This window comes from Podarcis pityusensis, assembly GCF_964106645.2.
Source record: "Podarcis pityusensis genome assembly, chromosome: 5".
In the NCBI taxonomy this organism is placed as follows: domain Eukaryota; kingdom Metazoa; phylum Chordata; class Lepidosauria; order Squamata; family Lacertidae; genus Podarcis; species Podarcis pityusensis.
Window position 1 is genome coordinate 38,403,881 of NC_138032.1, and position 24,371 is coordinate 38,428,251.

Here is a 24,371-nt window from a genome sequence, read left to right on the forward strand (position 1 = left end):
TTGGCAGTCAAAGGGCCTATGGGGGGGTAGTCTATCCGCCTCCTTCTCGCTGAAGACCTCCTGCAGGTCAGCATATTGTGGTGGCACCTCCCCTTTCGGCTCCACAGCTATCCCAGCCACCCTGGCCACGGTCATCCTTGGGGTTTTCCCCCCTAGACAGTGTTCCAAGCAGTAAGCTGACCCAAAGGTGACCGTCCGCTGATGCCATGCCACTACTGGATCATGTAGTGCCAGCCAGCTCATCCCTAATATTATTGGGGGTCCTGCCAGTGTGGCTACGTGAAAGGCAATGGTCTCTGTGTGCCTGGAAACCCTCATTCTCATTGGTGGGGTCTGGTGCGTCACTTCCCCTCCCAGAAGCTCCCTGCCATCAATGGTGGTCACTTGCAAGGGAAAATCCAGGGGCAGCAGGTGGAGCTGGTGCTCTAGGGCGAATTCCTTGCTGAAGAAATTGCAGGAACTGCCTGAATCCAACAGCCCCTTCACCTTGACTGGGTGCCCATTCGGGAGTTCTAGCACCACTTCTATGGCTATAGTGCCCTGGGGGGGTCTGGCTGGGGCACTTCTATTGATTGCTGGCCTGGCTGCTGTGCCTGTTGAGTGGCAGCCAAGCGTTGGCGTTTCCCTGCTCCTGCCCCCTTTCCCCCTCCTCCTCACCTCCAGCAGCTCCCACCATCCCTTGCCAGGCCTTTCTTTGAGGGCAGACCCTGGCAAAATGTCCGGGCCGCTGGCAGAGGAAACACTTCTTGGTGGTTTTCCAATCCTTTCCCTCCCTCTGGCGACCTTCACTGGGGTTTGAAACCTCCCCCGCCCGCGCGCCATCTATTTCCATTGGCTCCGCCGGCGGGGAAGGCTGCCTCGGTATTTCAGGAATGCGGTAGTCATGGCAACGTTCCCCTCTCCCTTCACGCTTCTCCTGAGCCCGTGCTTCCTGTCTTACGCCAATCGCAAGCACAGCCTTGGTCAGCTGATCCATCGACTGCGGGCGTGGCGCGCGGGAAAGCTCGTCCTTCACCGTTGGGGACAACCCCTCCTCAAACAACATCTGAATGGGTTCAGAGTTCAATTCCCACCCGAGTCGGTGGACTAACATTGCAAAGCGTGACCAGTAGTCTCTAACTGACTGGTTCCCCTGTTTGCACCCCATCAGTTCCCGCCAAGTCACACTTTGCTGCACATCACTGGAATACATCGCATCCATCGCCTGGAAGAATTTCCTCAGGTCTTTCAAGGCGGCATTTTGCGTTGCCATTAGGGGCCTGATCCATTCCCTGGCCCCATCCTGCAGATGCCCGACAATATAGGCCACCCTCTCCCCATCGTCTGCAAAATCCTTATGCTGCAGTTCCAAAGCGTACTCTATTTCCGTTCGGAACGCGTTGTAGTCCTGGGGCTTCCCCCCAGACTTGTGTACCAGTCCCGGTACCTTCCTTGCTACGGGGGTGGGTCTGACCTGTGCATCGTGAGCCCGCCTTTCTTCCAACCGCACCGTCAGAAGAGCCACATGCTGTTCCAAATCTCAGTTCCTCTCCACCAGATTTTGCACTCCAGTTGCTCCCTCCGTGGCGCCGGCTTCTCCGGTTTGGCTCATTATGCTGCCTGCCTGTCGCTGTGCACAAGCAACGTCAGTGACTGACGGATTGCTGTAATAAATAAAGGGGTTGCTCGTGCGTAAGTTGCCGCCACTCCTGGCTAGGTTGCCTTGTTAAACCTTTTCTGTCTGGACAGCCCTTCACTTCATGGCTGTTTCAGTCGCTAGCAGAATCCGTCAGTGGGCGTTTCTTAAACCTTTTCCAGCATAAAAGCTGTTTGACGCCAAGTATCCTCCTACTATCCCTGCGCGGAAGTCTTCTGCGCAGGGAGGGTGTGGGTAGCGGAGGACCCGTGCTCTCCCCGCTGGTCTCTGGCGAGGAGTCCTGGAGCTCCCTCGCCAATTCCCCCATCTGCCCCCCTTTATCCCTGGTGTTACGCTGATTTCCTTCCCCAGCTGATGAGCTGCCTCTCTCCCTGCTGGTCCCTTCTCCAGCATCGCTTGGGAGCCTTGCCTCCGCCTCTGGCTCCGATGTCAGTTCCCTGACAAATACTAATAAAAAAACCCCAACCAGCTCCACCAAGCTAAGCTACCAGAAGCAGCACAAGAGAACTGCAAGGCTACATTTGGGTGTAATGCTGAGCCAGAGTTTGATCAAACCACAGTTTGTCCAATGAGCAAGGATTGTTCTTGTAGATGTCCAAATAAATTATAGCTTGTTTCACCTGATGTCTCCCCCTCCCCAAATGCCCAGCTGCTATATCAATGCCCTCTGTCACTGATTCACTTCTGCAGAAGCAAAATGGAAAACTCAAGTGTGCTGCTTCTCTGGCCACAACTCTGAGCAAAAGGCTCTGTTCCCCCAATCCTGGGTACTCCTCGTGAAGGCTCACAACACACACAAAATCTTCATGAACAAAAATGACTGAGCAGGCCCACTCACCTGGCAGATTTGGAGAAAAAACAATCTGATCTGCCAACCCAAAAAATTTCTGGACCCCTGATGTGCAGTGTTTAAGGAAGTACTTCCTTTTGTCTTCCACCCTATTGCTTGCAGTTCAAGGCTGTTCTTGCTTTTTTTATTCTCTTTTATGTAAGCTGAGAAAGTTTCTTTACTTCCACATTAAATTTAGATTTTTTATCTTCAAATCCTAATTTCTTTTTATCTTCTTTTAACAGGTCATTTACCTGGTGGTATTGCAGCCACCCAGTAAATGAGTTTTTAATCTCTTCATGCGGTCTAAGTTTTATACCTTGATCCATTTTCCTTGTAAGTTCTTCATAAGTGGCATTCTTCCCTTCCATATTAACTTTTTTGACCGTTAAGACCTCTATTGGTGAAATCCACCAGGGTGTCTTCCTTTCCAATAAATTTTTATTTCTTTCCCATACTTGGAATATTGGCCCTCTAAAAATATGATTTAGAAAGCCTCTGTGTACTTTCACCTTTTCATACCACAGGTATGAGTGCCACCCGTACCTGTTATCGAAGCCTTCCAAATCCAAGATGTCTCTATTTTCTAGCCTTATCCAGTCTTTCAACCACATTAGACACGCCGCCTCATAGTATAAGCATAAATCCGGAAACCCCCTCTTTCTTTTCTATCTACCAATATTTTCATTTTTATTCGTGGTCTTTTTCCCTGCCAGATGTATGTTCTTTCCTTGTTGAAGGAAAGAACAAAATACTGTCTAGAATATACGATATTTTATTGGAGTGGTACACAAAAGACGAGGAGGTGAAGGAGGTTATGACTAAGTGGGCAATAGACATTGGCTATAACATTGATTTCGAGAGGTGGCTAGAATTATGGAATATTAACATGAAGTTCACGGCATGTACGGCATTAAGGGAAAATATGTGGAAAATGATATATAGGTGGTACCATACGCCAGTAAAACTGGCTAAGATTTATAGGTTAAAGAATAAAAGATGTTGGAAATGTGGAGAGGTTGACGGTGACTTCTACCATATGTGGTGGTTATGCAGCAAAGTGAAAGGTTTTTGGGAATCGATCTACAATGAGCTTAAAAAAAAATTTAAATACACGTTTCCCAAAAAAACCGAAGCTTTTCTGCTAGGAATGATAGGTAAAGAAATTAAAAAAGAAGATAAGGCACTATTCTTATATGCCACAACAGCCGCAAGAATCATGTTAGCACAAAATTGGAAAACGGAGGCCATACCCAATATAAGTGGCTGGCAGATTAAATTGACAAACTATGCCGAGCTCGCTAGAATAACAGGAAGAATAAGAGACCAAGATGAACAGAAATTTCACGACAATTGGATTAAATACTGGATATATATTGGGACCAAAATTTAAACGACACTGGCGGGACTGGAACAACTCTAACAGTAAAAGGCTACTATGTAAAAGAGATAAAATACGTGATTATAGAGTCTATTTGATACTTACCAAAGGAGTGGAAGGAAGTCCAAGGCTCGGCAGAGCCTAAAACAAATGGATTTATGATTTATGGAATGGATATATTATGCGTAACTTAAGTATTGGACTTTGTATAGGTTTATATCTATATATGTATAAATATTAATAAAAAATTATCATGAGAAAGTTTCTTTACTACCAGGGTACAAAACTATTGGGCATAAACATAAGAACCTCTTCATTCCATGCACTGATAATAAGTCCCAGTCTATACTATCTCCTTTAGCGGCAGGCTACCCGGTAAAAAAAATAAAAAGCAAACATAAATAGTTTAAGGCAGGCTTGGAAGAAAGGGGAAGTTCAGGGAAGAACCTGAGACTGATTACTAGGTTTGCAGTGCAGAAGAGGAAACTATTGCACACTTTTGAAAAATCATGAAAATGTTTTCTGTGCTTCCCCCCTCCCCTTTTTGAGGTCTGCTCAAACCTTACTGCTGTGCATTGTGAGAATATAAAGGGAGTCATGAGACAGTACCTGTGGGCTGTGCATTTTATATTTGGAACATCAGTGCTGCTTCTGATCCCTGAAAGATGACTGTCCCAGATATGCCCCAACAGCAGAAGTGTGGAGTTTGCTTTTACTGCACAAACTGAACATGGCAAAAGGTCGTTTGCTCCTGTTTCTTAAAGAACCTCACTTTAGGCCAAGACGCTTATTCTGCAGGTTAAAACAATGTTTTTTAAAAAACAGACCAACGAACCAGGCATGTTCAGCAACAGCAGCTGACCACAGATCATTATCGGCCTGTCGAAGTAGGAAGTATTTTGGCATTTCCCCTTGATATCTTATTGAACATTCTCTCAGAAATCGGAGGCCCTGTAGTTGACGGGGTCACCTGCCTGCTATTTGCGGCTTATCTGTGTGTCTCTGTGTGCATGCAGTTAGTTTGTACCATTTTGGTTTTTTTACCGCGCCTTCCAGCAGCGCTCTCAGGGTGTCTAGCAAGATCACTGTCAGCTGACTGTGGGGGGGGGGGCGTGATGCAGCTTTGTCATGGTGCAACTGCTCCAACGCCCACAGCATGTGCAGATTAGATAGCAAGAGTGGCTTTCAAGGGCTCAACAGGCAGAGAGTCCAAACGCCCTCCAAGTGCTCTGTTTGCGGGTGAGGGGAGGATGACTATATAACGTAACTGCTTCAGGATTTCTCTTTGAGAAATTGCTGAGCGAGGGAAAGCATTGCAAATATTTTAGCAGGCTGGAGATCAAAGGTGCCCTTTCTCCCCCAGAAGTCGGAGCCACAATCCATTTCCTACTCTCTCCGGAGCTTTGCTCCCTTGGATCCCTGGCTGTTGCTGAGTGGGATTCCCATCTCAGCCACAAGAAATGCTGCCGGCAATTGTTCTCTCAACAGCAGCAGCCTCTTGTCCCCTGCCCACTCTGGCACTAGGAGATTTGCAGCTGGGGGGAAGGAGTGGGTGGGCAAGCCAGAGGAGGCAGCAACTGAAAGGAGGGGAAGTTGCTGAGCTCGCTGAGAGCAGCAGCACAGCTTTAAAAATGAAGAAGAGTCTATCTGAGGTGAGGAAACTCTGTTGCAGGCATCAGGAACAGGGAGAGAAGATTGGGTGGGGTGTGTGATTTCTTTTTAAGATGCCAGTGGAGAAAAGAGCATGAGTATCCTCCCCTCTAGCACTTCCTCTCATTTCATGTCTCCTTTTTGCAAGGAATATGATGTGAAAATGGAGAAGCCAGTTGGGAAATGTAAGTGGGAACACTTTTATTCTAAAAGCATCACATCCAGGAAACCACGGTACTTTCATACACACACACACAAACACAAGCACACACGGTTGCCTAGATTAAGGGAAGGACCTCAATAACTTTTGTTTCTCTACAGTTCTATGGTTCTGTGATTCCAGCGCCAATTGGTTATAGCTAAAAACTCATGAAATGAGCCCTCTGAAAACTTGGACAAATCACACTGATGCCTGAAAGATAAAACCATGTAGGAGTCTGACTAGTAGGCCTGGGGCAGACATTCCAAATTACAGGCCTCATTACAGAGAAGCTCCTGCCCCCATTAGCCACCCATCTCACCTCAGAATTTGGGTGTGTGTGGTGGATTTTACATACAGAAGCAGTGATCTCTCAGAGAAGCTGATGCCAAAGCTTTACTCACAGACCAAATGTAGGTGGAGCCAGAGGCAGAGCTAACTAATTCTAGGTTTGTGCCCATCCTCCTCCGTGCTGAATTCTACAAGAGGAGGAAGCTGGTAAGCAGTGCCGCCCCCTAGATTGCTTGTTAGAAAGAAGGCAGGCAGATGGACGTTGACTGAAGGAGGGTAGATTGAGTTTAATGGGGCAGTGCCCCCTTTGCTCTAATGGAGCACAGACTTTGCAAGGAGAATGTCAAGCAGGTTTTTTTTATTTCTCTCAAAAGTCACACACTCTTCCTTTCCCACACATATTATGCCTCTATTTGAATGCAGAGACGTTCTGCAAACATTTTTGTCAATCCACTGTCCTCTGGCCAATCAGGTCTACAGCACTCAGCCAAACCTAATCTAATAATATAACTATGGCAAAGAAGTTCCTCCCATGTGTCCCTGGGCAGAAAAACCATGTAAAAATGGAGTGCTAGGGCTGCCAGTTTTCCAGCCAGAGTAGTGAAGGTTCCCCCTTCTTCCAATTCTGTTCCATTGTGTTCCTCAGTATAGATCTAATAGGGCTGCATTGAAAAATAGTCCAAGCATGCTTGGAATTGTTTCCTTGAAGGCCACACCTCAAAGTATGCCAGGAGAAGGGAGTGGTTGTTAGTTTGAGTGGCTAGGTTTATATATATATATATATATATATATATATATATATATATATATATAAAATTTGTTAAGAGAGAGCAATGGTGAGCAAAGTGTAGCTATAATTCTGTAATATCTATTTTTTACTTAATCATTTGCATTTATTTTTGTGAAAAGGGCTTTGGGAGAAGTGGTGGGCGGCTTCTGCATGTGTTGCAGCTTTCAACACTTACATGGTATTAGAAATGCAGGGTTTGGGTGTGTGTGTCTAGATTTGAGAGATGTATGGAGGGATTGCATTCTTGCTTTCCCCCCTTAGGTTTTAAAAATGCTCCTGTGAGTTTAGTTGGTTATTGTGAGAACAGTTTGCTGGACTAGATGGGCCGTTGGTCTTATCCAGCAGCCTCTTCTACTGTGATGATTATAAGTACAGTGGTACCTTGGTTCTCAAACTTAATCCGTTCCAGAAGTCTGTTCAACTCCTGAAACCATTTGAAAACCAAGGCGCAGCTTCCGATTGGCTGCAGGAACTTCCTGCTGTCAAGCAGAAGCCACGTCAGATGTTCGGCTTCGGAAAAATGTTCGCAAACCAGAACACTTACTTCTGGGTTTGCAGCGTTCGGGTTCCAATTTGTTAGACAACTAAGCCGTTCAAGAACCAAGGCACCACTGTTTCTACAAAAGCTACCTGCTGTGGAACCATCTTATTAAATGTAGAGTTTCCACATCGAGTGAAGCTGATGCACCCTGTGTATGCTCATACCATTTTTCTCTGAGGCTTTTAGTTCCTAATTGTATCTCTGCTGAAAGGTTTGTGAGTACATGCTAATACTGAAGACCTAATGTCCTGTTCTGAAGCAGCACAGTCCATGGATGCCCCAGAAGACAGAATATTGGTCTGGGGCAATGGTGAGAATCTAGATCAGTGAAAGAGACAGTCCACTGTGTAGATATTCACAGGCAGCCAATACAGAATGGGTTCTGGAGAAACAAGAGAGCAGGATATAAGATTTGCAGGACCATGGACAGATCACTAGGTAGAGGGAACTTCCTCCAACAGTCCCAGATAATGGCTTATATCCTTCAGCACTTCAGACCTAAGTACACTCCCAAATACTCCATCCCCATGGAATGGAGATTCTTAAGGTACTGCCCTCAGGTCTGAGGCCTGGCACTTTGATGCTTTTTTATTACTTACTGATCTTATGTTCTTTGCACTGATGAGCAGGACTTAGGGAGCAAGAGGTTGTGGGATCTTGATTTCCAGGCTCAAGATCAGGGGCTGGGTCTTGCTCCTCTGGTAGGGATGTGGGCAAGATGGACTCAACCAGCACTTCTCACTCCTCATCCAAGCTATTGCTTTTAGGCTCTTGTGTGATCTGGTATTCCAGTTATGTAGGATTGCTGACTGCGCAGAGAGCCCGCACACCAACAGCTTAGTACAGTTTGCTCGTGGAGGTAAATGTTTTCATAGTCCTATAGATCTTTCCTAATAACTGCTCTTTCCTACAATAAAGATGTGAATCTTGTACTTTGGTTTAGTCAGTCAGAATCTATAACAGAACTTTTCCACTGGTTGGTGTGGCCAAAGGCAAAAGTGAGCAGAGCTGTGTATCTTTTTACATTTGGCTACATTCTGGCCATTGAGAAATCACAGTGCGTGCACACACACATACATACACACACACACCTTCATCCAGTCAAGCAAGAGGCGTTATCACAGTTCGCAGACACATTCTAGCCAGGCAAAAGCACCCAAGGAAGACGTGGATCACAGCCAGTGAGGGGTTGCCTTGTGAGAGCGGGGGTGGGAGGGGCATGGGCTGGGGAGAGTCCTGGGAGCGAGGTGAAGAGGCCAGGAAGATGACATTCAACCCCTGGGCTTGAGGTTCCTTAACCCAATCTATAAGATCGCTGAAAACTCTAACATCATATGTGTGGGTGCTTGGAGGTACTCTTAAAAGTTGTTCAAGTTGAAATCCACCCCCACAAAAATCTTTGGTCCATATTTTTGTCTCTCTTATACCTACCTAGTACCCTCCAGATGTTGTTGGACTCCCTTCATCCCTGGTCATTGCCCCTGCTGACAAGAGCTGTTGAGAAAGTCCAATTTCATCCCAACAATGTTTGAATGGCACCACCTTGACTACCCCTGGTTTGGGGGCGGGGGGGAGATGCCATTTCAAAATATATTTGATGTGCGCTGCAGTTGTTCAGGTTTCAAACCTCTCCCCTGTGTCTCTAGTTGCAAATTTCTGTGTAGGGGAAATATATATACCACATATATATATATATATATATATATATATATATATATATATATAATATCCATGTAAATCTACAGGCATGAAGACTCAAGGCCATTGAAGTGCATCCCTACCTTTCCACAGCACACACTTCACCCACAGTCTATCCAGACAACTAATTTCTAAATATGCCACATTTACATGCCACCTTTCTGTTGAACCACTCAAAATAGTTTGCACTTTGAAATAATGTCTTGGAATGAGACGCAGTGCCAACAAGAGGAATGAATAGATAGGGAAGAGGAAGATGACCACCTGTGAAATAATGAAGCCACATAATACATGAAGACCAGGTGGAAGGTTTCATTGCAAGAAACAGTTCTAGGAGGGGAGGACCCAAATGGCAGCTGGCCCCAGCCAAGTTGGGGTTTGTGTATGTGAGCCTTGTTATCAGGCCTCTGATGCAGCCAGGCAAGTTGTCTTATGATGGAGACAGTTGTGGGAGAGAAAGGGCCAAATATTCCCATCCAGGCTGGTGAAGGAGGGCCTTGCCATCTCTCCTCTCCTGATATAGCCAGATGGAGCTGAGTGATGAGTTATCAGCTGTGGCTATTCTATAAAAAGTGCAACCAGATCAACACCTTAAAAAGCAAAACATTATGGTCAGGTTGTATTTATTGAAACAAACACCCCTTCGGAAGGCAGTGCAATAAAGACTGTTATACACTAAATGAATACAGTATACAGCAGATGGGCGAAAGCCAATTATTTATTTAGAAATTCTCTTACCTGCCCTTCGCCATAAGGTCCCATGGCATGTGGCAGCAATAGAAAATACAATTATAAAACCAGCTCGAATCATTGCAATAATACAATATATAAAACCAACCCACATGGAGTAGAACAATACTGTATAAATTGAGCAAAACATTATAGTTTTCAGCAACCGTAATAGTGGGAGTGGAGGTAAGGATTCAAGCAGTGATTCCTGATTTCAAAACACATGTGTTATGAATGCAAATGTACAAGATAAATCTCATTAGAACAATAGTCAGTGGTTTTTGAATACAGTGGTACCTCGGTTTAAGAACTTAATCCGTTCCTGAAGTCTGTTCTTAAACCGAAACTGTTCTTAAACTGAGGCACGCTTTCCCTAATGAGGCCTCCCGCCACCAATGCCCTTCCACCATTCAGCTTCCATTCATAGACTGAGGTAAAGTTCGCAAACACTACTCCCTCATTTTGAGGAGTTCGTAAACCGAATAGTTCGTTAACAGGGCTGTTCATAAACCGAGGTACAACTGTTCAGCCCTGTTAATCCAGCCTTCTTTTCTCTCATTTGTAACATGATGACCTCCCCTGTCGGAGGCAGTGTGCCTCTGAATACCAGTTGCTGTGAATCGCAAGTTGAAAGAGTTCTGTTGCACCCAGAACGTGCTTGTGGGATTCCCATAGGCATCTGGTTGGCTATGGTGATAACAGGAAGCTAGACTAGATGAACTTTCAGCTAGATCCAACGGGGCTCTTCTTATGGCATTATACATTCTTAAACTTCTAAAATTAACTTCCCTCCTCTGTCATTCAGATAGTGATTCATGCATGTATTCTAAATGCCCGAGAGAACGTAGATCAGGGCATGGATTCCCTCAATTTTTCACAACCATCATGTTCTTTTACAGGAAAGCACCAAATTTACATCAGGCACGGACTAAAACATGGTGATCATGCTATGGAGGCATGTGGAATAAGTCATGTTTCCAGTGTACTCCATTCAATTCTCTTTCTTACCCTGGTTTTGCATGTTTCTCTCCTCGCAGAGTTATAGTTCCCAGCAACTTTAGCAAATTACAGTGCCCAGAATTCTTTTAGGGAAAGAATGTGCTCTGAATGTGCTTTAAATGTATAGTGTATACACAGCCTTATGGTTTAGGTACCCAGTGGAGAGACTTCTCACTGCCAAGAGCATTACACAAAGCTTTTGCCCTCACAAGCGATATCTGAGCTCACTGGAGAAAGAACTGCGGTTCTCAAGGATCTGGTTTTAGTGTTTTGATTAATACTGGAGACCCTGCAGCTTCTCTACAGAACTTGCTAGGTAGATGTTATTTAGACCACGTAATAAATTAGTGAGGCGGCTGCACTGTCTCTACACAAACAACATAGTGTCTGGAAAGATCGTCACTCATTGCACACATGTTTAGGAATCCCCTTTGTTTGTGTTATTTAGATGGGAAATTAGAGGTTAATAGAGCTTTTTACAATGTCTCCTATGTAATTAGAATGTCTGGGCACCCAGCAATTTCTAGAAAGTTGCAGAAAGGGTTGCTTGCTTGATTTGACTTTTGCACGGGGTGTAAATGTTAAACAGGATGGTGGAATGAATGTGGCTGCTCATTCTGCCAGGTTCTCCATGAACTGTGAGGCATAATGCCAAATGGCTTTCCTAAGACAATTGATTGTTTTCAGGAAAAGAGCCCAGTCTTTGCCTTTACCGAACCATTGGATACCTCCTGTATTTTGGGAAACTGCCATTCATTTCTGAAACTGTAATCAGCTGCTTATATTCAAATCAAGATGAACTAAGTTGTTCCTGCTTTGAAGTTCCTTGTATGGTTCATCTGAGCTCATGGCTGAGAGATTCACTCATTTATTAGGATACAGCAGAGCTATTTTACATTAGCAATACTGTCCATCAAATCTGGCAAAAGGCTTGTATTTACTTACTTTATTTTATCCCACCCATCTCTGAGTTGCTCAGAGTAGCATACATGGTTCCCTTGTGCACTCTATCTCTCACATGACAGCCCTGTGAGATAGGTTAGCCTTAGGCTAAGAAATAACAATTTGTCCAAGGGCATCCAGGGCATTAATCCAAGCGATATCTGCATCATACTATTAGGACGGTTTCCTTGGGGGGGGGGTGAAGGCTGTATGCCTCAAACCCTTCTAATTCCTGGATCCAGCATGGATTCAATTCCTGCAATAGCCAGGCTAGCTTCCTGGTGAGTTAATGGTCCTCTAAGTATGGACCATTAAGGTAACAAAGGAAGTGGAAATAAAAAAAATCCTTCCAGTAGCACCTTTAAGACCAACTAAGTTAGTTCTTGGTATGAGCTTTCGTGTGCAAGCACACTTCTTCTGTATCTGAAGAAGTGTGCTTGCACACGAAAGCTCATACCAAGAACTAACTTAGTTGGTCTTAAAGGTGCTACTGGAAGGATTTTTTTTATTTTGACTATGGCAGACCAACACAGCTACCTATCTGTAAAAGGAAGTGGCTGTGTGCTAGACAACAAATGGGTGGGTCCGCCTCCCACAATTTGCTAGTAGTTAGAAATACAAAGGCAGAGTTGGTGCATGTGAAGTAGAAGCTAGAAGCAGGTGAGAGACAGAACCATGCCCGATTTCTGCTGTAATCCAAGACCAAGTAAGGCCTTCTTGGTGTGTTGATGCCGTGAGCCTCTACATGAGGTTGTACATATGTGTAAATAAACCATATACAGTGGTACCTCGGGTTAAATACGCTTCAGGTTACATATGCTTCAGGTTACAGACTCCGCTAACCCAGAAATAGTACCTTGGGTTAAGAAATTGTGCTCCGGCAGCGTGGCAGCAGCAGGAGGCCCCATTAGCTAAAGTGGTGCTTCAGGTTAAGAACAGTTTCAGGTTAAGTACGGACCTCCGGAACAAATTAAGTACTTAACCTGAGGTACCACTGTAGTATTACAACACCACAGTTTCTGCTGTCCCTTATTCAAAGCGTCTAGAACCCTTGGAATCTCAGAGATTTGTTTGGTGTGCAACACTACATTTCAAGCACTATCATACCTCATTCCCCCAAAGAATCATGGGAATGATAGGGTGCTGGGTATTGTTAGGAGACCGCTGTTTCCCTTACAGACCTACAGTTCCCAGAGTTCCTTAGCAAGAACTCTTAAACCGCTCTGAGAATTGTTGTTTGAGGGGAAAGGGAGGGCTCTCCTAAACTCTCAGCAACCTGAACAAACTCCAGCTCCCAGGATTCTGGCTCAGATCATTTTTAAAGAGCAATTGCTTTGGTGCATTCCTGGTCTCCTCCCACGTGGGTTACAAGAGTGAGTGGGAGAGTGGTGATTAGCAGCCACGGGATCATAAGACCTATCTGACTCCACTGCAGGGCTGTTGTGCAGCAGCTGGGCAAACAAGGGGACGTGAGAGGCTCTCCTGAGCATCCCCTCTTTTTCACAGCCATGAGTGTTAAAATTGGTATAATAGTGCTTTAAATGTACCGTACGGATGTGGCCAGGCTTTAAACCTGTGTGACACTCCAACCACAACCCCACACTGGAAATGGCCTGTTTCATTGTGGGGGCTCTGGAATTTCCCTCTCTCTCTCAGTTCATTTTTCAAATTGTTAAATAAGCTTGAGTCAGCACAGTTCTGCCTTTATTTCCCTGAAAGCCAGCATGAAAGAAAAAGATTTGGGGGAAATGTATGCCATTCTGTAACTTGCACATTTTAATTCTAGATTTGAAGACACTGGCGTTTCTCCAGGAAGCATTTTCTGATGGCACTCCTAGCTACAGCAGAGACAAAGATGGCTCTGCGGAGACCAGGCACATTGGCGTTCATCCTGATCAGGATCTGAGTTCTGCTGTAGAAAAACAACAGTGACTCAGTAGACATCTGCAGAGCAAAACTTGAGCGATGGTCCAGAATAATTTCTTGTTCTAGAGGTGCAGCTCCTCCTAAAGACCTCTGCTAAGGGTGGAGACAGCCTCCCCAGAGCTCACCTGAAAGATGAACGATGGCACCTGGATCACCCTTAGTCCGGCAGAGTTTGCTCAGCTCCAGCAGTATTCTGAGTGTAAGTACCGTCCCTCTCTCAGCTCAAATGCTTGCCATTTCGGTGCGGGTTATTTATGCCAGCATTAGCACAACAGCTTCCAGCATGTGGTGAATAAGATGCATGCAATCCTTGTCCTTTCTTTCACAGGAATGGTACAATTAATTTGTACTGTGATGTGTCATTCTGTGAGGTATGCCACAATAACTTAAGCACAGAACATCCAAGTACATACAATAAGATCTTTTAAAGCCCGGAGATGTAAATTTAAGTCCTGACTACATGGGGAGTGTTTGAGGGGTGTGTGTGTCATCAAATACAGGGCATTGGGCTCATTTCCCCACCATGAACCACCTGCAGTTCATCCTGGAAGCCTGTTAGTCTGCAGAACAGGCAGGGATGGTAGTGAGGGATTCATGTGGGTTTGAAAGGGTGGTGTGTTCCACACAAGGGAAGAATCTGCAAAGCTGTATTTAATGTGATACTTTCATTTTTCAAGTACTGCTCGCAGCATTGAAGTGCCAAACTGAGAGCCTGAGAAGCTCTTAATTCCAAAGGTGGTTTCCCCCCCCACCCCACTACTAAGCGCTTAGGCTTTAGCAAAATTCACAGCAGAAAGAAATGATAAAGCTAGTGTACGCAGGTCAATAACTTGGTGCACTCTCTCGGGTTTTCTCTTCTGCAAAGATCTGGACTCTGGAAGAGAAGTGTTCCTCCTGCAAAGGCCTAAGATAACATTTTGATACTCCTGTGTGGTAGGGCTCCGCGATGCTACTGTGAAATGTGTCAGTTTTCATGGGGACTCGTATGTAAGAGGGCTGAACTCTGTATTTGGAAATACCAAACACCCAGGGTAGAATTCGAAGGGACCCGGGTGGCGCTGTGGTCTAAACCACTAAACCTAGGGCTTGCCAACCAGAAGGTCAGCGATTCAAATCCCCGTGATGGGGTGAGCTCCCATTGCTCGGTCCCTGTTCCTGCCAGCGTAGTAGTTCAAAAGCACGTCAAAGTGCAAGTAGATAAATAGGTACCACTCCGGTGGGAAGGTAAACAGCGTTTTCGTGCGCTGCTCTGGTTCACCAGAAGTGGCTTGGTCATGGTGGCCACGTGACCCGGAAAAACTGTCTGCGGACAAACACCAGCTCCCTCGGCCTCTAGAGTGAGATGAGCGTGCAACCCCAGAGTCGTCTGCAACTGGACCTAACTGTCAGGGGTACCTTTACCTTTACCTTTAGGGTGGAATTCAGTGCTGCGCTGTTGCAATTGCTCTGTCTGTGCAAGCATATCAGCTTGCTGGGCAGCATGACCCCCCTCTGCTCTCCCCATGTGCTATTCTGGGGGTTCTCCCAACACCCCAAGGCAATTGGGGGGTAAAGGGGGAGGAGAGAGGGGAAACCCTCATTACTGATGACGTTTATTATGTGAAGCCCACCCCAAGTCTCAAAAACCATGTCTCGTTTTGTTTTCACAGCATAATTTTTGCACTTTCCCACCAAAGCCTCATCCCTTGCATTCCACCACCAGACCTAAAGGATAGTTTTTCCAATGCCTTCTCAAGCAGATTTCTATCATGGAGGAAATGAGAAGGCTTTCTAAAAATTGTTTGTGCCTGCGGATCCATTCACATTACCCTTTTTAATGTATTTTTTCTATCCAGGCTAACAAACATGCTTAAAGTTTGCTTGGGGTGAAGTGGTCCAATGATACAAATGTTGCATCCGTGTCTCAACACATGAACGCAGCACTTGCCAAGTATGAATCTGTACAGCTATTGACCTATGGAAAAAATGCAGCTCAGCCAGGTGCCTGCCTGGTGTCTGCTGGGCTAAGTCTGCAGGGCTTTTCTTCTGTTCTTATAATGTGAATGACCACACGGCCCTCATCGGTTGAAGTGGGAGAAGAGAGAACACCTAGAGAACAGATCAAGGGGCAGCTCCACATCCAAACGGGCTGGCAGTGCAATTTGTGGGGGAAGGAGGAATGTTAGTCTCAGTACGGACTAGTCAAAGTCTAAGTCAATGGGGCCAGCACTAAAGAGGCAGCCCTTCAGTGTGTCCACACATACAACAATCTTCTCTGTTTGTGGTTGGTGGATATACTTCCACATTGGAAGGCTGGGGAATAAGGATGCACAGAACTATTTCTTCCCACTGACCTTATTGCTCCAAATGTAATCCTTCTGAGACTCTAGCCCAAACACTGTGATATTCATGACCACTTTAAGAGATGGGATCTTGAGCATTTGATATGAGCAGTCCCCTTAGTTTATTTTTAGTAGCCTTTTTTAGGCATCTGAAAGCAGATTCCCTTCTTTTAAGCATTTTCCTCTGGTATTTCAGTCGATGTTGATCCTCTGGGGCTGACTTCCTAATCCAGGGCAGCTGAGCTGTGAGCCTGCTGGGATGTTTCACCTCCTGGAGCTCTGAGACCCCAGGAAGGGAGATTAAAAAAAGAAACTGGCTTCCATCACGACTTCTTACGAAAGAACCCTTCTCAAATATTTTAGTGGCAGAAATAATGGATGATAGCGATCACAACCTGCTAAATTAATGCTGTTCTTTGCACCGGGAGAGCATGGGGAGCTAAGCTGCTTTCAAGTCACATCACTCAGTGGTTCAGACAGGAAGTGCTACAGTGAAAATGCTTCTATCCCATGACAGATGCAAGTTTCCAGTCATTGAAGGAGGAAAATCCAACATCCCAGTGAACAGTTAATTTTTGCGCACAAGTTTTGAAATGGATGGAAAGGGCATTTAGGCTGCAAACACGCCATACATTTATATCACATCTCCCCACCCTCGAGAATTCTGAGAGCTCCGCTTTGTTATGGATGCTGGGAATTCTAGTTCTGTGAAAGATAAATTACAGACCCCGGGAGGGAGATGTGCTTTAAATAGGCTTAAAATGTATGGGGGGGGGAATGTGTGCTGTTTTTAAAAAATATATATATATTTATTAAAGATTTCTTAGATTACAAAAATACTTGCATTGTCTCTTTTTTCAAGTTGTGTTTTCTACAGATCAGTTTCATTTGTTGTGAGACATTAGTATTAGATTAGGAAGAAAAGAGGGGAAAGAAGGGGAGGGGAATTAGGAAGCACTGGCCTGCGAGTGCTCCAATTGGAGAACAGCCTTTACCAAAGGTGTCATGGACTTTGAAGACGCTCAAACTCAGGATGAAAGGGAGACAAGTGCTAAGAGGAAGGCACATTTGGCAAACCTTCACCTTCATCACCTCCCGCCCCGAAACCTATGTCCCCACTGTGGAAGGATGTGTGGAGCCAGAACTGGCCTCCACAGTCACTTACAGACTCACTGTTCAGACCGTGTTCATGAAAGACAAAGTTACCCAGCTATGAGTGATTGCCAAAGAAGAAAGAAGAAGAGTAGCAATAGCAGTGAGGAGTGGTGGTGGTGAGGAAATGGTGTCCCGAACAGGGCCTTGTGTGCTGCAGATCCGCTGCTGTGTGGATGGCACTATCTTGGGAAAGATTAACCCACCCTAAAGCAGCTGCTCTGAGACCCTTAGTCTCATGTTTATTTTCCTGTATGTGTATATATTCCCCTGGTACACCTTAGGCTAGACGGCTGTTGGGAATGGAGTGTGGAAGAAGCCATGCCTAATAAGAACCCTACCAGAGGGCTCTCATTAAGCATCCACCTAACCAGGTTACCTACGTGAAGCCTGCAAGACTATCTTGGCTGTGAGTCCTGGAAGTCCTGCTCCCTGCCTTGCAGGCCTTTTCCCATCTGGCCTGGGAGGGTGGGGCCCTGACTGACTCCAGCTACAAAAGCTGAAGCTGCTGAAGAGGACAGAGACCATCTTGGCTGTGATGTGTGCATGTGTTGCAGTAGCAGTCAGCATCTGAGAAGATGAAGGAGAGGACAGAGGGTGAAGAAAGCTGTGAGTGGAAGGAGACCCTTTTCTCAACCTTTGGGACCTCCTGGGAAATTCAGCAAACCTGCTGTACCTGGAATTTGATGTGGATACTGCAGCTGAGTGGGACATAGTACCATCCACCTTGGGCCTGTCCATAAAAAAGCAAGTCTAAAGTGAGAGAGATTAGGGTGATGTCTGCTGTTTCCAAGAACTCTTCTTGTTGTGAGACTTTTGTGGGAGAGCTGAGAGTTTGGGCCCTGGTTGAGAATCCAGAGGCTGAGGTGGTGTGTGTTCCCTACACAATGTCAAATGTTTGACATTGCAACTCTAATATATCTTCTGCTTCAAAGGAAACATCTGGGGTGTTGTAAATATAACGTTTAAGGCGCTCTACTCATTGCAGGTTCATTAATAATTTCAAAATAAAGCAGGATGGATTTTCATGAAATTTTAGAGCCCGCCATGACTTTTACAACATCATTGTGCCCAAGGTGTTGGCATGGTCATATATAATCATTCCTAAGTTTGGCAAGCTGAAATGACCTTTTGAAGAAACAGATGACTTCGTCAGACTTCTATGTAATTAATATTATTCATGGTATTGGCATTAACTTTCTCCTTCTAGATTCCACAAAGAAACTGAAAGATGTTTTGGAAGAGTTCCATGGAGATGGTGTCCTAGCAAAATATAATCCAGAACAGGTAAGAAAGCTTGCTGTAAATGTATTCCTAAATTCTATATTGAATCAACACCAGTAGTCTTGTTGGTCCATTTGAACAAAATGCACACCTTCGGTTAAATAATGCCATTTGTTAGAATCAACCACGTGACATTTTGAGCAATGCACAACTCCTTCTCAGGCAAGGTGTTTAAAAAGGCTGGTGTTGATTTACTGTTATTAATAGTATACTATATTATTTTATATATTATCTCTCTCTCTCTCTCTCTCTCTCTCTCTCTCTCTCTCTCTCCTTTTCTTTGTTAAATTTGCAAATAAAAAAGTAATTGGAAAAAATAAAGGTGCAAATATATTATTTATCACATCACCGTTTCCAGAAGGGTAGTCATGTTTGTTTCTATTGGTTTTGCATTTCATTTTCCTCTGAGCTCATTCTTCTACATTCTCCATATGCATATATATATTCTTGCCAATTCAGGATTATACTTCATGCCTCTGATAAAATGGACTGTGAGCTTATGCCATAATAAAAGTCCCATTGCACTGAGGGCAGTCATTGCCTGTACCTACTTCCCAGCAGCCCTAGGTGCAACCTGAAGCCTGCATAGAATGTAACTGAGCTTCATTGACTGTCTCCTTCCACATTCTGTTTTGAGACCGTGACCAGATGCAGATTGCATCGCTTCACCAAGGGCTAGCCTTTTCCGCATCCATCCATCCCTTACTCTGCTTACTATCTAGCCCAATGAAGAATTCTGGAAAACTCAAATGCTCGTGGCATTTTGGTTGATGTAATAAAGGCATTGTCCTAAATATGGATTTTTTGAAGATCTGAAGATGCATTCTGATAGTGTAAAAAGAGAAATGGAATAACAGTAACTGAGAGTTGCCTGTATCATCAGTTTCTAAGAATTTGCAATTTCATTGTTTATGAACAAAGGTACTAGCATGAATGAATATAGCTGCACATAAGTATTTTGATTTTCTAATCTGAAATTAGAATTCTCTAACTTGTGGGGGGGGTGAGCATAAAGTATGCACACTTGTGTGTTTCATTGGCTTAAAGTGGGTAACATTACTACTTCCCCTTTTCCCCCTCTTAAAACTAACTTTGAACAAGTTGAGCAGAAAACATTTTCAGTCCTCACTGCATTTGCCCCCATGTTGAAAGTGTTGTTCCTCAGGTTCTCTGGGGGTGATTCCTCCGTATTTTAAGGAGAAATTAGGATAGTGCCTTTTCTGATATATATTTTTTTAGAGAGGTGGGGAAACGTTTCCAAAGAGCAACAGATCTGAAGGCCTATGTTCTCTCTCCTAGGAAAAGCAGATTAGTAAGAACAATAAAAGTGGGTTGTCCCCACTTCCACGCTAAGAGAAGGAAATAGCTGCGGTGCTATTCAAGAAGAACACAAAAGGCTCCAAAACCTTAGAATATCAAATGAAATTAAATAAGAAACGGGCACAAAGAGCTTGTGAGGGAATTCTTGACACACAAAGTAATTACGAGGACAAGCCAACAAAAGAAATGGCAGGAATTGCAATTGTGCTCCCTCTTAGGAAGAGTGCTTGCTAGGCACTTAGGAGGGAACAGGGCAAGTGCTGTGTTGTGGGTGGCCGTAAGTGGGCCGCACCGCTTTCTACTGAGAGCACATTGCTGTGGTTTGTGCCCCACGGCAGGAGATATTACTGTGATTATTTCCATTGCACAAAGCAGCCAATGTAGGTATAATTCATTATTACCCGCTCTGAGAAATTACTGCACTTGCCATTGGGTTTAATGACTAATTGCCTTTTAAAACCGCTTTAAAGAACAGAGTTGCTTTCCAGCAGAGGCTGCGGAGGAAGCTGCCCATAAAGGAGCAGGTGGGGAGGGAGGGTATTTTCCTACAGTCCTTTTGTGCCGTTTAGCTTTTATTTGTTTAATGGTACTCCTACTACTTTATCCCTGCAGTAATAACATATGGAGAGGGGGTTGTTGCGATAACCCCCTGCTCCAAATTATACCACTGCAGCCACCCCACTTCCTACCTGACTTGGGAAAAGCCAGAGTGGAATTGTTATTTCCTGCTCTTTGAGGGGATATCCCGTCATTTCCTCAGACAGCCGCTTGCCTGTAGCGATGGCAACGTAGCAATTGCTGTGAGCAGAAATCAAGGATTGTACAGATGTGTCTGGAAGCAGGAGTGGGCGGGAGCTTTTCGGCTCTAACAGTGAACCTGCCTCCTCCTCGCCTCTCAACCGTACGTCCTCTAATGACACGTATAACAGCTTCCAGATAAATTTCTTAAGTACCTTTAAACCGTTTGCTCCTCCCTTTCTCCCACATTTCAGGTGGGCTGTCCACTTTTTTTTCCTTTAAAGAACCTTAAATGTTGATGTGCTCAGGTCTGGCACTATGCTTCCAAAATAAAATAAAATTCTGCCAGGTTTGTATTTATTGGTCAGTTTTCCACCCAAAGGCCTTTGAGATGACTTAGAAGATAAAAAAGTTTAAAAACCAAGCAACAGAGCAACCTACTATTACAAGTATAACTACATAGGAGCTAGAATACTAAAAGCAAATCACTCGATGACAAAAGGCCAAGCGGAATATAGACTAACCCACTTGACTGGATGCCTGCACTCTAACCTTCTTTTAGAGCAGGTCTAGAGATGAGAAGAAAGGTAGGCATGACTCGTGTGTGATTGCCATTCCCTTTCTCTCCATCTGAGTCAGCCTGCCTGAGAGGGGCCAGGAAGGAGAGTCTAAGGCAGGGGTGGCCAATATGATACTTTCCAGATGTTGAGGACTACAGCTCCCTAAACGGCCTCGGCCCAGTATACCTGAAGGAGTGTCTCCACCCCCATCATTCAGCCTGGACACTGAGGTCCAGCGCCGAGGGCCTTCTGACGGTTCCCTCACTGCAAGAGGTGAAGCTACAGGGAACCAGGCAGAGGGCCTTCTCGGTAGTGGCACCCGCCCTGTGGAACGCCCTCCCATGAGATGTAAAGGAAATAAACTATCTAACTTTTAGAAGACATATGACGGCAACCCTGTTTAGGGAAGTTTTTAATGTTTGATGTTTTATCATGTTTTTAATATTCTGTTGGGAGCCACCCAGAGTGGCTGGGAAAACCCAGCCAAATGGGCAGGGTATAAATAATAAAGAAATAATTATTATTATTATTAGCCCTCCCATAACCAATGGGATAGCTGTGGTGAGTGGCGTTGTCATCCCAAGCATCTCGTTGTCTATCCTTGGTCTTAGGGTTCAGTAGGGTGTGGGATATACACACCCTACACAATAGCTGCAGATTTGTATTGAGTATTTCATCTAGCCATAAGAACATAAGGGGTGCTCTGCTGGTTCAGACCGAAGGCTCATGTAGTCTACAGTGGCCAACCAGATGCCTGTTAGAAGCCCCCAATGCAGCAACATTCTAGCAACCATCATGATTAAAAGCATAGGTGTTGTATCCCATATTGAAGGTAACATTACCAAGAATGTACTTTTTCAGTATCTGCAGCATCTGTTATTGCACAGTGTAGAATTGGATCCAGAGGGATTTAAACCATAAAGTTCTGGTCTGTTAAGTTCCCTTAGGCTGCAGTCCTCAAGATGCTTTGCTGAAAATGAGCCCCTCTGAACACAATGGAACGTCTTTCTGAGTAAACACACAAGATTACGTTGTAAATGACCTTGGGCATTGTGTTCACTTAGGCCAACCAACCTCACAGGATTGTTGTGAGAATAAAATGCTAACTTTGTGATAACCACCCTGTACTTCTTGGAGGAAGTTCCAAATACAAGGACAAGAAATAAAAATAATAAATAAACGAAGCAATCTTTCATTTAATCCTTTAAATAGTTCTTGCAAAAACCCTGCCTGTTCTCTTATGTCAAAAATTTACATTTCAGGGATAAAATTTTCACAAGCCTTTTCTCTAGCATGTACGGTAAACAGTTCCATCTACTGGGAAATTTTGACAAGGGCATGCTTTTAAAATGCAAAGTTTTTTAAAATTACGGATTTCCCCCAAGTGTGTTCTGAAATAGTACAGTCGTGGGAAGGACTGTAGCACGTACCATCCTGAAAGTCTGGTTTGCCTTTGTCCAGCAGAATAGCTGTTTCTGTTCCTCCTGCTCTTCGGTCCTTCTTCACTCAACTTTGCTTTGTCTTTTTTCCGCTCTTCCTTTCCTCAGAAACAAGACACTCTGAACCAAGTAAGACTTGCTTTCCATACTCTAGCTCTCACATGTGGTGTTTACATGTTGCCTTGCATGTTTGCTTCTGCTTAAACTGACCCGCCCCCCCAAAAATAGGATCAAAGTTAAGACTTGCAGTTTCAATCAGTATTCTACAAAAATCAGAAAACCTCAGTGCCTCTTCTGTATCCTTAGGGAGTCAGTGTTGAGAGTACTTAAACATACAGAAAAATGTCAGAATAGTGAACCAATGTCCTAATTCTCACATCATCTTCATCCTCTGAGCCTCATCTAGTCCAACCCTCTGCAATGCAGGAATCCTGCCCACAGCCATCCCTGTGTGGCCTTGAACCACCTACCTTCTGCTTAGCAGCCGGACCCATTGACCCATTGTGCCACAGGAAGGGCAGCTTGTGCTGAGCATGCCATCCTCTGCTGCAGTGTAAACTCCTGGGACTCAACTATACAGCTGCAAATAAAGTGTGTTTTAAGTGCAATATACAATGTGGCACTAAGATGGCGATGGTGAGCCTTATGGAAAATTCCATATATATATTTTTAAACACTTAAAAAGAAGAAGCATTTTCAGAAAGTTTTTTTTAATATGTTTGTAGATTCCACCCTGAAGAGCTTTAGCTGCATTTCCTATTTAGGTGTCGCTGCTGCCACCCCACATAAGCTTATAGTCCAGTATGCGCCTCTGCTTTCAATGTGTGTGAAAAGTGCACCTCTGCCTTTTCTTGTGTGGCATGTTCTCCTGCGCCTCTGCTTCGGGGGGTGGGGGGTGGAGAGAGAGCTTTCTATTTTTATATTAGCGCTATATGTCATTTTGCAGTTCCTCTGTATACTTTTAGATTAGCCTTCTCCTACCGGGGCTACAACTCCCATCAGCCCTGGCATCATGAGGCTGATGGGACTTCTAGTTGCATCTGGAGGGCACCAGGCTGGGGAAGGCTGCTTTAGATATATCTGTTATATATCTGTTATGTGAAAAGCTTCAAACAGAGCTCAGTGCATTCCTGCTGCATATAATGTGCCGCTGTGTATGTTTACAATCTGATCTGTTTCTATCTCTGGTGTGTTGGGGTAGTTAGGATTGCACAGGGCCCAAGATGTGGGGGAGAGGATACATTTTATGAGCGTCCAGAGATCCAGGGGGCCCTATCCCTAACCTTGCAAGCCTAGTTGATGGGGTGGGGAAGGCGGAACTGTACTTTATAGTGAGGTAGGAAAGCTGAAAATAATACTGCCAATATATTTCACATCTGGCAACCAATGAACCCCTTTGGTTTCAGATAGTACATGGGTAGATGAATCTTAAAAGCCTGGGACACAAATTTTCAAAGCCCTCTAATGTGTTGTATATTTTGCTCTAGGAGACTTAGTTTGGTCAGAATACACTTCCAGAGTTAACGCTAAATACATTACTTCTGGTAAATGAGCCACCACAAAAAAAAATTGTGTCCCAGGCTTTTTAGACTTGCCTACTCATGTACTATCTAAAAGCAAAGGGGTGCACTGGTTGCCAGATGTGAATTGTTTTCCAGCTCTCCGATCCCACTTTTATGTTAGAGGATAGTTGTGAATGCATATTTCCTTGTATCTATGTACCTATTATCCATATCTTGTGATATTTGCTGGAGCTATTCAGAAATAACGTTAGAACAGAATAAGCAATATTTTGAACAGTGAGTTGCTGGCCAAGGTCTTCTCTAGAATAGTGTGTGTGTGCTTATGCAGTTAAAATTTGTTGTTTGAGAGAAAGAGATTCGTACTTCCTTATATGGCATGCTCCCTCAAGAACTACCAGTCCCAGAGTTCCTGGTGCATGGGAA

The 24,371-nt window shown here is 44.6% G+C and overlaps 1 protein-coding gene across 1 annotated transcript in view; it reads left to right on the forward strand.

Moving 5' to 3' along the window:
* Nucleotides 1-24,371, forward strand: part of DGKG (diacylglycerol kinase gamma) — a 120,255-nt gene that overhangs the window by 19,070 nt on the left and 76,814 nt on the right. The window contains 3 exon segments of the mRNA XM_081006673.1: nt 13,472-13,810; nt 18,295-18,371; nt 22,534-22,554. Of these exon segments, the coding sequence (XP_080862799.1) occupies nt 13,744-13,810; nt 18,295-18,371; nt 22,534-22,554 (165 nt within the window). The 5' untranslated portion in view covers nt 13,472-13,743.